Here is a 14,318-nt window from a genome sequence, read left to right on the forward strand (position 1 = left end):
TCCAAGAGAACCTCAAAAGGTGATTTTTTGTTTTCAGTCTTGAAGGTTCACGTGGGAGAGCTTACGTTTGTTTTATTGTATCATGTTATGAAATCAGAGCTAAAGAAAAGCAATACTAGCTTTACCTTTTAAAAATCACAAATAATAGAAGTGAACATCTGAAAATAAAAAGGATCACTTAGGACTCCACTAGCTTAGTAAGTCATGTTTCCTTTTTCTTTCTAGTATTTTATGTATGTGTATGTGTGTGTATATATATATATCTATATATATATACTATTTCACTAAACACAATGTCATAAACACATCCCATGTTTCCACCAATTATAATTATGGAAAGTGGCTTTATCATAATGTATTTAACGGAGGCACTCTCATTTACATAGCTGTTCTATTACTGCTTAGACCTTTAGGTTGCTGATAACTTCTCTGAAAAGCCATTTTACAGTGAACATCTTTATGCATCTGAAAAAGCAGTCACTTCCAAAGGAAACACTTAACTTTTCTACCATTTTCCTCCCAGATACCTTATAGTGCCGGCGTCTCCTCTGCTGGTTATAATTTTGCATTTTGTGTAAAATGCTGGCATCTACTTTTATGCTTAGCCTGCTGCGCTTTGTGCCAACATACTGACCTCGCTCTGTCTCACCCGCAACACCTCCTCCCGGACTGAGAAGGGGCCCCTGCTCTGGAGCTCTCGTGCCCCAGGAGTCTCGGAGGAAAAGGGACTGTCCCTGGGGGTGACCTCGATCTCCTGCAATTGTGTGCAGAACTTGAGGGGGGGGGTGCACCGGGTGAGAGGATGCAGATTTCTTGCGTCAGATTCTCACAGTGGTCCATGGGACCAAAAAGGAATAAGACTCACTGACGACAGGCTTTTTCTTCTTTAAGCATCCTGTAGCTCTTTCCTTCCACTGGGTCTGCTTCTGGTCAGATTCTGACCTAACACCTCTCCTGTTCTGATCCCCAAATGGCCGCCCTCCTTTCTCCCTCTTGCCTTCCCCTCACTGTCCACCTTCCTGAACGAACAGTCATGCGTGCGGTGTCCACCCCTCGGCCTGGGCTTCTGCCCCGGCTCCTGGGCTTCTGTCTCCGCCTGCTGCCATTACTCTTCCGAGGCTGCCAGAGGCCTACTCAGCACAGAGCCTCGCCGCTCTGCTTCTCTTTAGCGTGTGGCCTCTGCCCTGCTCTCGTAACCTTTCCCTTCTGATTTTTGGAGTTATGGCCTCCTCCTGGACTTCCCCCGGGGCATGACCACTCACTCTCCCTCCCCTGCTTTCAAAGGGAGGCCTTCTGCGGTGCTCGGTCACCAGACTCCTCTCTGGGCATCTCACCCAGACCCAAATGCCCGGTTTCCCCTTCTCCCCGACACCACGGTTCATATTTAGAAATGCCGCCTCTACCGGGATCCCTCAAGGTCTCTAACATTCTGCCAGCAAACTCCTCATCTAGCTCAGCAGAGACGCTGCTGTTCAACAGCTGCATTTCCCGGAACCAGAGCACCACACGCTCATCCGTCAGGCTCGCAGATCTGAGCTCCCTGGACTCGGCCTTGTCCTCGTCTTCGCTTTCTCACCTCACTGCAGACCAGGCTGAGTGAGGCTCTTTCCCGTGCGCCTCCCTACCCCCACGGCTCCCCCCACAGCCTGGTGGCTGTGGAGGGAGCTTTAGTCTCCTCGCTTTGTCTTGCAGACGCCCCTCACCCCACCAATGCCTGTCCTCAGGCACATCGGGGTTTTCTCCCCTAGAGCCCACGCCTGATGGCTTCACTGCTCGGCTCAGCATTCTTCTCAGCAGTCCCTTGTCTACCAAGTGACCTAAATGCCCATTCATATCAACCCTCTTAAAGTTTCAGTGCTTACCATTAGAAGAGATGGACACAGGAGCATTTCAACTCCTGGGCTTGCTTAGTAAAGCAATAAATCTACTATCCTATTTACTCATCAATTTCGTCTTTCCCCGAAACCTGCCTCCCCGGAAGGTTCAGGGTTCAATCCATGACAGTTAATAAAAGTATTTTGAGCACCTAACAACATTAGCAGCCTGGCACCCGAAGGGGACGAGGCGCCACTTTTGACGTTCTGAAGACTGAGAAACTGCAGGCCTCGGTGGCGGCCGCCGTGCTCTCTCCTGGCCCAGGTTCCTAAAGTGCGCGGTGCCCTGACACAAACGACGGCTCTGTCAGAAGGACGATGTCCTTTCGTAAAAGGCAACTCAGCCACCGGGAGGGAAACTGTCTAGACAGGGCAGGGAGGAGCAGTGATCGGAACTTAGTAGTGAGAGCAGCATTAGCAGGACACGACTGACCAGACGCTGTGCCCTTCCGTGGCGGAACATGTGGCTGTCACGCCAGGGCCTGCAGACAGGAAGCTGGGGTGCCATGCCCCCATTTCTCTCTCCTCCCATTCTGTGGTCTCCGGCTGTTGCCTCTCGTTGGTGAAGCCTAACTGAAAGCCATGACGGGGACACCCTGGCTCGGGCTCCCAAGAGGTCACCGCCCTGGAGCACAGAGGGTGGAGAAAGGCAAAGAGCGGAAGAAACAGCCAGAGGTTTATCTCACACTGGCTCCCAAAGGTCTGTCCTGGGGGGCAGAAAGCCCCTCGTGGCTAATGCTATGGGCTTGCTCAGGCATCACTGGTTATGCTATGAGTCAGGAGGGTTTTTTTTGCCTTTGGAGGGCTCTGGGCTGAAATTTCTGCAACAAAGCATCTCTCTCTCTCTGCTCTGCCTATCCCCAGGTCAGGAAGTGTTCCTTTCTTCCCTTCTTATCTCCCTGTTACTTTCTTTTCATGCTGCCAGATGGGTTTCAAAAAAATTACCGGCAAGATATAAACACTTAGAGATTAAATTAAGGAGGGCATGTTAATTTTTCCTGATAGTTTACATTACAGCTTATATTTTACATTAGATTGCACTGGTTGAGCAATCAGAAATTTCTAATGGGAAGGCTAACTTAATTTCCGAGGAAAATGACAGGATGTGACTGGTATGTTTCATTTAAGAGAAACTCCAAAGAGGACACCCAGCAGCCTTCTGGAGGCCCGCGCTGAAGCCCAGCGGGAGGAAGGGCTCCATGCATTATCTGAACACCCCCCCCCCCCCCCCGGGCTTCCCGTGTTTCTGGCGTTTTTTTCCTTTTTTCCCCCCCCCCCCCCCCCCCGCCGCTGGGTGCGCCCCCCCCCCCCCGGGGGGGGAGAGAGAGGCTGGCTGGGTGTTCTTCAAACACCCCCCCCCCCCGTCTGGTCATCCCTTGCTTCAGGCTGTTGTACCCTGTGATCCCCCTCACCTACCCCCAAGTCTATCAGCTGACATAGGGGGGCTGGGGAGGTGGTGGTGAGATCCACTAAGGTGGTACCCCTCAGTCGGGGAGGGACAGAGATATGAGAAAGGGAAAACACACCGTTGTCCACTAGGCCACGCAGACCTTGCTGGGTCAAGGCATGGAGCTGGAGCCCGGTGGGGTTAAAGTGCTGGTTTTCATAGGGTTTGATTCTTTGCAGAACAGCCCCAAGGGCAAAGCCTGCCCCGAAGGGTGACTCAAGACTTGTTCAACAGCATGGGATCTATAGACTCTAAAACAGGCCCGAATCAATAGCCTTCCCTTGAAAACCTATAAATAGTTTCCTGAAAGCACTCCTTTGCCCGAGATCGGGGACACTGTTGCCGGTAGTTGTCCTTTGTGACATTGCTAGTCATCTGCACACACCCGGCGTGACCGTGGGCCGCTGGGACAGCTAGAGTTGGGCGGTGTGTCCACAGGGGTGAGTTTGCTGCCTTCTGTATGTGCCGCTGTGTAGGAGCGCTGCGTGTGTCTTTAGAGAAACTTACACTCTGAAGAAATGGCTCACCTGTACTTCCTCAGCCACGCAAGGTTTAGTGAATGAGGCCCCGAGTTTGGGCAGGACATAGGCAGACCACTCTGAGGTGAGTGGGGGGGGGCATCTAGTCAGGGAGAGGCCGGCCCATGAACCCCCTTATTTTGCCCCCACAAGTCCTTTGCAAGCTACTGCCTCCCGGCTCCCACCAGGACGGCACTGGTCTTGTCTACTCTTTCGGGCTCACACCCACGTGAAACCAGCAAGCAAGCCCATTTTTCTTGCTTTCTTTGCACGACTGGGTCAGTCTAGGGAGCCAAACATGAACTTGATGACACACTCCTGCAGGATGAGGAGCAGCCACTGTGCGCAGGTTTCTTTTCCTTTCTACCCCTGCTACCTTCCCACAGGTTTGGCTGGTCTCTCGTCTGCTAGGCAGTCTTTTTCTATGGGTTACAGCTGCCCAAACCTTGGAGGATTTTGAGGAGCAGAACACTAAAAAAACAATGCTATTCCAGGGCAGGTGGACAACATAGGGTCACCTGGCACTTTGACAAGACCCAGTCCGACCACTTGGAGTACGTCAACTCCACAGGCTCACAGACAACACGTACGAGAGGAGCCTCGGCCCAACCATGGAATCTAGACACTAAGTCTATTTCTCCACTTTGGTTTCTGCCTGTTTCTCCAGTCTTTTGGAATTTACCTTCCCGCAGCCTGGTCGACCCCTTGGGTGGCTTGCTCTTGGCAATGACGCTGGCGTTGCTTTGGCCCCACGAACACGAGGTATCTGCCTTGGCTCGGTGGAGCTTTCTACAGGGTTCACTTCCTTCCCGTCCTTCCCAGGTGATGGTGCCTGGCGACCCTCCCACTGCCCTCTGCCTGTATAGTTACAGGAGGAATGGGAAGCCTTAGGATGCTTTCCTGAATTACCCGTGGTTGAGTGGCATTGATTTCCTGACACCATGCAGGAAACCACACTCCCTGGAGAAAACAGAAGTATGGATTCGTCTTTAAACCATGAGACTTACAACTGTGTCAGCAAGGCAGCTTAACCGTGATCCAGGGCTTTAACAGAATTTTGTCTCCTCACGCCCCAAGCCCAGCACCAGTCCCCAAACCTTTCTCCCTGAAAACAGAAGTGACGTGACTTACTGTAAACTGGATCTGGCAGCCCCCCATGATGTAATCCAGGAAGGAATGCATCTTGTGGATCTGCACAGGAGCAGAGGGAGAGCGTGTTAGTGACAGTGTGATCTGTGTCCTAGTCTGGAGGCCTAGAGTCAGTATCCAGCAGCCATGCCAGGGAACGGGACAGAGGAAATCTGAAGGGAAAAAAATGGGTCAGCTGATTTTAGTCTGTGAATGAACGAAAAGCAAGGAACGCTCAGTTCCCATGGCTCTGTGAAGTCCTCCGCCCTGTGGCAAACACCCCTTGCTCCCCTCTCTTTTGGCTTATGCAGCTTAATTAGCTTCTGCCACCGGGGTGAGATCAACACTCTCTTTTCAAGGATCATCACTGTTTTGAAATCAATAAGGTCTCATGCTTGGCCTTGGTCTTGCTCCCCTGCTCTGAATTTCGGTTCTGGCAGCTCTCTTCCTGCCACAAGTCACCTAGATTGGCAGCTGCCACGACAATGACCTGGGTCGGCCTTGACTTAGAGTTTCCTGTTTGTCAGGTGCCTCCTCTGCCATGAATGCCCTTGGCTAAGACAGCCTGAGCGCTGACTCTGCTGAGCACTTAGCGTCCGCTACCTCATTTCATTCTTAGGACACCCTTCCGAAGGTGGTGCTATTATCGGCATTGCACCCATTTTATGGGTGGGGAAATGGAGGCGGGTCACCTACCTAGGAGGTGGTGGAGGTGGGTACAGATGAGGGCAGTTTGGACCTGGGCCAGCAGTCAGGCTGGCCCAGTCAGGCCTGCATTCAGTCCCACCAACGTCTGTGTTCCTGGGTGCCCACCAGCCGCCTGGTCTTATTTCCTGCCTCTTTATGATTCTGCTGTGTGGCTCCTGGCAGCATTCATCTATCTGTTTATTCAGTGAGCCTTCGCTGTGCTCCAGATGCAGAGAAACAGACATGGAACATGCAGTCACGGAGCTTACAGGCTGAACTCCTTTGCCTGGAAACTAGCAATTGTGATAATTGGCCCTCAGGTCTCAGGCTCCATCTGATGCTCAGGGCAGTTTTGGGGAGGCGGACCTATGAACTTCATTATTGTGCGTCTAGGTGTCACCTCTTACAGGCACACACCTATTGACAGACAGCCTGGCACTGAGGCCCACAGGGCCCTCTAAAGAGTGTCTGATCCTGGCTTCCTCATGGAGATGCTTTGCCTCATGGCTGGTACGCCCTACTGTTGCCTGCAATTCAAGGAAGTAAGAGCTAGGAAGTGAGTCCAGGAACAATGGCCACTGAGTCCTGAGGGGAAGAGCAGAACAGATCTCTTCACGATCACAGAGAGATTGCACACCATGGAATGGGGTGAGATGGATCTTCTTCTCTCCTGCTCCTCTGGCCACAGAAATGGGGATGTGACTGTTCTGAATGGATCAGGGATTTGACTGACAGGGGTAGGTTCAATAACCAGAGACTTTGAAAGAAGAGTTTATTACTCAATTTGCAGAGGACAGACCTGTCCTACCACCCAAGGGGGGAGGACACACAGGGACAGGAAGGGAGGAGGGGGGGAACCTGTGATCGAAAGCCTGCAGGATGTTTTCTGTGGGGAGGAACAGGAGAGGCTAAACAGCGAAGCAGGTGTAAGACAGCATAGTTTGATTAATAATCCAGCAGGGTCTGCACTGTTGGGGTGGCCTCTGGTTGTCTGATACCTACCTCTACAGTGAGTCAGGCCAGGGGTAACATTGACTGGTGCGTGAGCGCTCAGCAAAGGAGGGTGCACAGGGATCGGCTCTGGATGATCTGGTCTGTCAAAGTATCAAAGGCCGCCTTGCGGGCAAGTTGTGTGCTGTGTCTAGGAGTTAGCTAGCCCTGGGGGGCAATCCCTTCCCAGGTCCCTAAGATGGCAAAGCATCATCAAATACAGAAAACAGAAGATTTGATAAAACAATGACCCCAGGTGGCTAATCAGTAATTGGTTCAAGAGTGGGAATGTGACCCCAGCCTGGCCCATCTTTTCCTGTACTCTTTTGTCATGTGGAGACACACTCCTGGCAGCCATGGGGAGGCCAATCTCCAGAAGGAGCCAGATATGGGTGAAGTGAAAAGGGAGGGCCCTGAGTCGTACATTCTAGATCAGACAGACACAAGCTTAAGATCGCAGCTCGTACATGTACCACTTGGGTGACTGCGTTACGCAGAGATCTCATGGTTACTGTAAGCATTAGACAGAGTTTATTACAGTCACTTTCATATAATCAAGTACTCATCCAGTTACAGAATTCTTCTCAGATAATACTTAAGAGGTTTCACTAGCAGCACGTGGTATTTTTTGAAAAATTGGACATTTTTGAAAATTCATTCTGAAATAAATTTCCAGGCTCTTTAATTATCTTATTTTCATGAGACCCTTCCAACATGGGTGACGGGTAAGCTATCAAACACTATGACAAACACATAGTAGGTGCTTTGAACTGCTGGCTGTGCACCCTGGTGATCTTCCCCCGATGCCGTGGGACAGAGAAGAGCCTGACTGTGACCTTCCAGGTCCCTCTTATCCTTGGGTGCTGGACTTCCCTTGGTGAGAGTGTGGTGGCATTAGGCCATATCAACTACCAGATGACCCACGCTTGCATTTCGATATTGACCTTTTGATTTTTATTTTAGAAAAGATCAGACCTCATTGACACATTTTTCCCTGACCACACAGCCTGAACTCTTCCTCCCAGACATTTCCAGCTGCCTATCTCTGCAACATGGCTATGTACATACCTTGCACAGATTCAAAATCACAGTGCCCGAGTTCTTGTAATTCTTCTTCTTGGCTTTGTACTTGGGGTTGATGCACTCCCATTGGACCTGCAACAGCAAGTGTCACGGGGTGAGAGGCTGCTTGGGCACAGCTGGAGTGGCTGATGACCAGCCCTGGGGGCCACTGGCTGCATGGACACAAGGCTGCATGATGGTCTCTAGGTGATACTCCTGGCATCGAGGCAGGCGGTGATGTTGACAGCTGAGAGCGAGACTGGCATCAGACTGTCTAGTTTGAGTCCCAGTCCCTTTGCTTTCCAGCTGTTGACCTCTGGCAAGTGACTTTTTCCCTGCATGCCTTGGATATCTCCTCTATAAAACAGAGCTCATGATGATATTTATGTCAGGGGCTTGTTCTGAGGGTTAAATGATCAATCTATGGAATACATTCAGAACAGTGCCCAGCACTTGGAATGCTCACTATTCATGGGGTCAAATCAAGCAGCAGGGGGGAGGAGAGAGCTGCAGACACAGTGAGGAACCCAGGGCTGAGCCTTCGTGCCTGACTGAAAAGGTAGGAACAGCGAGGATGACTGAATGTTGGCTACAGGAAGTTAGTGAGAATGATGATGAGTTTACAAAGTTTTTTGCCGAGAATGAGAAAATGGATGATACATGCCCCCCCCACACACACCCCTGTTCCCTAAGGAGTTTCCTGAGGGGTATGCTGAGAGCTGAGGAGTGGCTGGGAACTGAGCTCTCTGGGAGCTAAGGGTACATCTAAGGGGACGGAGCTCAACCTTTCCCACCAACGCAAGAGTTCATAGATCAAAGTCAATGGCAAGTGAAGCATCAGGACCGGATCTCAGGTTCTGCCCTTGTCTTTGACCACAACTCAAACACGGCTCCCTGCCCCGCTCTGTTCAGAAACACTCAGGTCTGTAACCAGCCCAATCTCTTTCCTGACTTGGCACTTTGCTGTACTGTTCCCTCTGCCTGACATGTTGTTCCCTTGCTCGCTATCTGGCTGACTTTTTTTTTTTTTTTTTTTAATTTTAAGGGACTTCAACTTAAAAGCCACTTTCCCCCCGATGATCTCTTCTCTGTTAGACCTTTTAACAAAACTGGCTGTATTTTATAGCATTTGTCACAAGCTACACCTGCATTTAAAGTTTTTTGTTAACGTGACATATTTTATTTACATGGATAGTCAGGGCATCTAGAGCACTTAGTAGGTGCTCCTCAGTGACAGTGGAGACAATACAAAAGAGCAGTTTCCATACTGCAAAATGAGGCAAAACAGAGGCTGGATGGGTGAAAGAAGTATTTCTGGTATCACAGTGCTACAGAAAGACATGGGAGCATCCGATCCCTTTCCTCAGTGGGACTTAAAGACTCATTTCTGAAGGACAAGAGAGCTGGGGTAGTCACTTCCCATCTCCCACTTATTCTTCCCTGAGGGCTCCTCCCTGGGAGGTGCTTCACCTGCTTTGGTGCCTTCAGCCTGCTGTGAGCATCAGAACAGCAGAGGAAACCCCTGGGGAAGATCTGGCTTGGCAGCTGAAGGCTGAGCAGGTGAACACCGAGCAGGTAAGACGAGAAGTCACATGAGCACAAGCTGGACAGCAGGACTGCTGATACGTGACTGTGTGAAAGGACACGTGTCTGGGAGAAACAGGAGGCTTAGACTTTGGGGGGAGGCAGCGAACCCCCAACGTGCTCCATGGTTTGTGGGAGTGTTTGGACACACGTTCTGGCAGCAGGTGTGTAAGAGTGAAACAATGGCACCCGATGAAAACCTGAGACACATCCTGAAAATCTGGAGACGTCAAATCACTTCCCCAAAGCACCACATGTGTCATTAATGTGTCATCCCACCAGGTGACGGACCTGTAGGTCTGGAAGATACTAGATAGCAGATATTTTGCAAGTGCTAGCTCTGCCAGGCCCTCTGCTAACGACGGCTGGCAGATTATTTAATTTAATCTTCACAAGACTCTAGGAGATATTTCACATTCACTGCTTTTAGGTGAGAAAATGGAGGCACAGAGAGATATGAAGGTCCAATGAAAGGGAATTGGAAATATTCTCCCCTAACCGTTCCACTTTGCTGATGGGTGAACCGTACCACCTGGGGTGGTATCTTGTCCAGGGTCACCCCAACTGCTTTGGGTTGGGCTTGTCGAGGCTCTTGGCATCCAGTCCCCCCGCCCTCCCCTGGTACATGTGATCCTGAGCGATGTCTCTGTCTAGACTGGGTGGGAGCTGGGTGCGGAGGGGGCCTGGTGACAGGGGGCATGGGGAAATCACGAGCCGCGAGCCACGCACCTGCTTCCCTTCCAGGGCGCCTCTCATCTCTTTGAACGTCGAGGTGAACTCGCCAATGAAGTCGTGTTTGCCGTTGGAGTCCCAGTCCCACACGATGCACTGAAAGGGAAAAGAAATGTCTGTTCTCTCTTCGGATTCAGAATCACAGCGGCTGCCAGCAGCTGAACTTCATGAGAAGAGTCGACTAGAGGCCTTTGGCCAGGAGAGCCTCGTGGTCGAGGGCTGCAGCAGGTGGGCCTTGCTCTGGCTTCTAGACAGGGCCTATGTACACCGCCTCCAAGCAGCCCTGTGAGGCTATTGTCTATTTTTCCAGGTAAAGCCAGAGAGCCCAAAAGGAGCCCAGCGACCAAAGGGTCATCTAGTGACCGGAAACCTGGGTATGACAGCAGACACCGACTCCCTCCAAGGGCTCCTGCCCCCAGCAGATAAACGCCTTGGTTCACAGCCAGAACCAGGCTGGAAGTCACGCCTGCTGCTGCTCCAACAGCACCTAATGACTGATGTGTGAGTGAGCTTGTATTGATCACATTTTCTTTTTTGAAGACAAGGCTATCGATGCTAATGAAAATGAGTAAGAAGACAAAGAAGGGAGATCGCTACCTGTACCCACATGAAAAATGGGGAGAAATGGTGCCAGCTAAATGTCCTAACACGAGGACTCCCTTGGGGATGTGAAGGCTCAATTCTGGCTTCCAGGAGCACAGAGCAACACAGATGAAATCAGCAGCGTCCCTCTGTGTGGCCACATGTCCTTTAGCAAAGGGGAGTTCCCCGGTTTTTCCAGGCTGGAGGCTGCACTAGGGTCTCCAAGACTTTAGATACCATTTCTGTATCTTGAACCAGAGATCTGTAGCTGAACTCAAGTAATATCAAGGCAGCAAAAGGGGGCCATGCCCGGAGGTTTCCCCAGGAATATTGGGGTTCTCAGGGGAGCCTGGTCCTCTCTAGGATGTAGAGCCCCCTCAGAGGCCTGCTGAAAAGCTGATTTGTAGGTATTTTCTCTGATCCTGAGGGATACCCCGTAGGCCTAAACTGATGTATGTCCAAAATGAAGCATAATTCCACTCCCACCAACCCTAAATTTTTTCCTACTCATTTAGTTTCTGTCACTGCAAAATTCACCAGTGCTGATCCAGTGGCTGGCCATCCTTCCCGACACACCTCTCTCCTCCCTTTCCCTCTCCAGCCCTGCCTATCCCGTCTCCTCAACATGGGCTGACTCCAGCACTTCTCTTGTTCCCATGATCCCTTTGTGCCTGCTTCTCTGTAATGGTCTTCTAGTCCCCCCACTCTGTAACACCCCAATCCACAATGATTCATGTTCATTTTCTGCTTAAAATCAAATTGTATATAGGTAGCAGGTCTTTCAAGTCTGTCAACACTGGAGCCTCCCATCTCTTATAGTTCACGCCTATGCTGCGTTTGGAGTTTCTCTGGTATATGGTTGGTTGGAATGAAAAACAGTTGCTAAGTTTTTTTTTTTTTTTTTTTTTGAGGCCTTAAAGAAAGGTGACTTTCTCAGCTGTGCAAGCTCTTTAATTATTCAAGCTTTGGCAGGTAATTCTTTGCTTGGAAAACATATCAGTAAACTCTGGTTATGAAGGAGAATGTATTAGAATAAATCAGAATGGAAGAAGTTAAGACAAAGGAGCGAAAGTGCTCTGCTGAGTAAAATAATGGTCAAGTTGGGTTTTTCCTTTGTAACTGGAGACAGAGAAGTGGGGCTCAGGGATGTGGACTGAGAAGAAATCAGGGCAGGATCCACCAGAGGCCTGAGGGTGAGCCCACCGCGGAGCAGGAGGAGGGGAAAGACATGTAAGGGACTTTGGAAGCTGGAGGCCTAATTTTCAAGGTGAGTTATTATGTAGTCTCCCTCCAAGCCCCTTTTCTGCTTCCCCTCTCCTGTTACCCCTGAGACCCCAGTGAATCTACTATCCTAGCAGGTAGGCAATCATGAGTGGGTGACTTTGAGCGCAAGGGAGAGAGACAAGCCAACCAGAGAGCAGGCCAATTAGGCCCACACAAGGCCTGGGGATTGCGGCGGGAGGGGTGAATGTCAGTCCCATGGAGTTACAATTCAAATTATTCAGTTTAGATTTTAAAAGAAAGTTTGAGAGCAGAAAGTTGGAGAATTACAATTAAAATTCAGTTAATGGCGGGCCCTCCCTGGTGACACAGCGGGTTAAAGCATAGCACTGAGAAGCTAAAGCCACTTCCGCTGGCCCCCCAGGAGACCGTGGGGCGTGGCAGACCTCTCCTGACCCGCCCTATGCGCCCATCAGCAGTGTACTTCGTCTGCCGGCCTGTTCTGCTCCCCACTCTGTCCTGGTGAATTCTCTCACCCTCTGCATCTCTGGCCTGTACCCCAGTTCCATATGAATAAATAAATAAATCTTTTTAAAAAAATTCAGTCAATGGCACTAATTAGTTTACACTAACTTTTCAGTTTGTTACCTATTTTCTCAGTTGGTTGGTACTAAAATATAAGTTACTGTGATTCGCTGTTGCCACCCCAAGGTGAGGACAATGTTCAGATGTCCCCAAATGAGCCGTGACGGGCCTGTGTGGAGAAGGACAACAACCGCTGTTCTCAGCCCACTGCGGTAACTACAGCATAACCTTAAATCCTTAAAGCGCCATCAAGGGGAAATTTCAATTTAATGCATGACTCCAAAGAGGGCAAAACAGCGTTTCAAGAGGAAATTTACAAAGAAGTAGCAAAGTTTCCACCTCCTTGTTACACCCATCTAAAAGCAAACTAATTTGCTTATGAAAGAGCAAGGGCTTTCTTATGGGAAATTTTCAAGTTGAATGCACGACCATGTACAAAATATATGGTTGAGACAGTCAAGGACAGATGGTTCCAGAGGACTGGTGGGAAGACAACTGAACTTTCTTGTAACTACTTTCTTCTAGTGACACCAAGATGAGTAGTTGTTGCACAGTTTGCGAGATAAGGCCAGTGAAACGCCAGGCCAGGCAATGTCGCATTGGTCAGGTGACGTTCAACGTCATTCGTTTCAATGGGTGGTAACTCCATCAATGATTTGTTCACTTGGAAAAATTGCTCAGGACATGCAGGATGCAATCCTGGTGTTCAGGCTCTGGCAGTTACTCACAGCCCCCCACTTCTGTTTGCCAGTCCTTCCTGACACTCACCATTTATTATCTGGAGCCGGAGACAGAAGAAAGCTTGCTGGACTGGACAGGAGAAAGAAGGGTGATTCTGGACTTTGCCTTTAAGGCCCTAACTTCAGTGGTCAACACAGCCACAAGACTGGCTAAGCCCGACACCTCAGCCTAAACCTTCACAGAGGATGAAATGAAAGGGCAGAGGTGCAGAGCAAGTCAGAGAACAGCAATGGAAGCGGCTTTCTAGCATCCCTGCATCAGGAAAGACCGTCGGGCCACTCTCCCACCTCCCTAGATGCAGCAGAGAACAGGAAAAGCAAGAGAGAGTGTCCGGCTCTAAGCAAAGGCCACAAGACTCTGTCACCCCTCTGGTTTTCTGTCACGCTTTCATTAGCGTCTGTTCCTCCTTATCCCTGCCCAGCATAGCACACAAGCTGTGTGCAGCCTGCTCGCACCAGGGCAGGAAGACGCGGCAGGCTGACGGGCCTGGCCATGTCCCGGGCTCCCCGCTGCGCACACAGGCCCTTTCTTCCACTCGCCTGTGTTTCTCATTGTGGCCGTGGCGTAATTCTGTTTTGACCCTTTGCAGAAGGGATCCCAAAGGGAGACAGAAAAACAAAACCGCTGTCTCTCCCTCTCTTCCTGCCATGAAGCTGGCTTGTGACAGCTTGGATGCGGCTGACAGAGGAGTGCATTTTGGAGGGAAGTAAACAGATCAACTGCCCTGGAGAAAAACAGGCAGAGGCGGTTTTTGGTGTGAATGCTACAGAAGGCTTGACAGTTCCATGACAGATCAGCTCAAGACCACCGACAAGCCAGAAGGCTGTCCCGAGTCCCTACATGGCAGGGAAGCTGAAGTACAAGTGGCAGATCTCGCTGGTGGGGGTTGTGGGGGTGGGGGTGAGTCAACACCCTCAGTTCACAGAGAAAGGAGGTGACTTCACCCATGACAGGGCTGGAACTAAAATGTGGTTCCAGCATTTTCCTTCCTTCTTGGTCTTCATCACTACTACACAAACTGCAAATGATGATACTTAAACACAAGTTGAGCTTGCCATGAACTAGAGATGAGTTTACTGATGAGGAAACTAAGAAGAAGCAAAGTAAAATTTCCAAGACCATGCAACTAACACTAGGGACTCTTTGAACTGAAAGAAGTTAAATTTC

The 14,318-nt window shown here is 50.2% G+C and overlaps 1 protein-coding gene across 4 annotated transcripts in view; it reads right to left on the minus strand.

Annotated features, from left to right (window-relative positions):
- Window positions 1–14,318, minus strand: part of CPNE4 (copine IV) — a 333,423-nt gene that overhangs the window by 24,298 nt on the left and 294,807 nt on the right. For all 4 annotated transcript variants that reach the window (XM_012732182.1, XM_012732180.1, XM_004692311.2 and 1 more), the window contains 3 exons: window positions 10,020–10,118; window positions 7,713–7,799; window positions 4,971–5,030 (listed from right to left, as the gene is read on the minus strand). In XM_012732182.1, the coding sequence (XP_012587636.1) occupies window positions 4,971–5,030; window positions 7,713–7,799; window positions 10,020–10,118 (246 nt within the window). The remainder of the gene's footprint in view (window positions 1–4,970; window positions 5,031–7,712; window positions 7,800–10,019; window positions 10,119–14,318) is intronic.

Source organism: Condylura cristata, unplaced genomic scaffold, assembly GCF_000260355.1.
Source record: "Condylura cristata isolate star-nosed mole 26May11 unplaced genomic scaffold, ConCri1.0 scaffold00033, whole genome shotgun sequence".
NCBI classification, from domain to species: domain Eukaryota; kingdom Metazoa; phylum Chordata; class Mammalia; order Eulipotyphla; family Talpidae; genus Condylura; species Condylura cristata.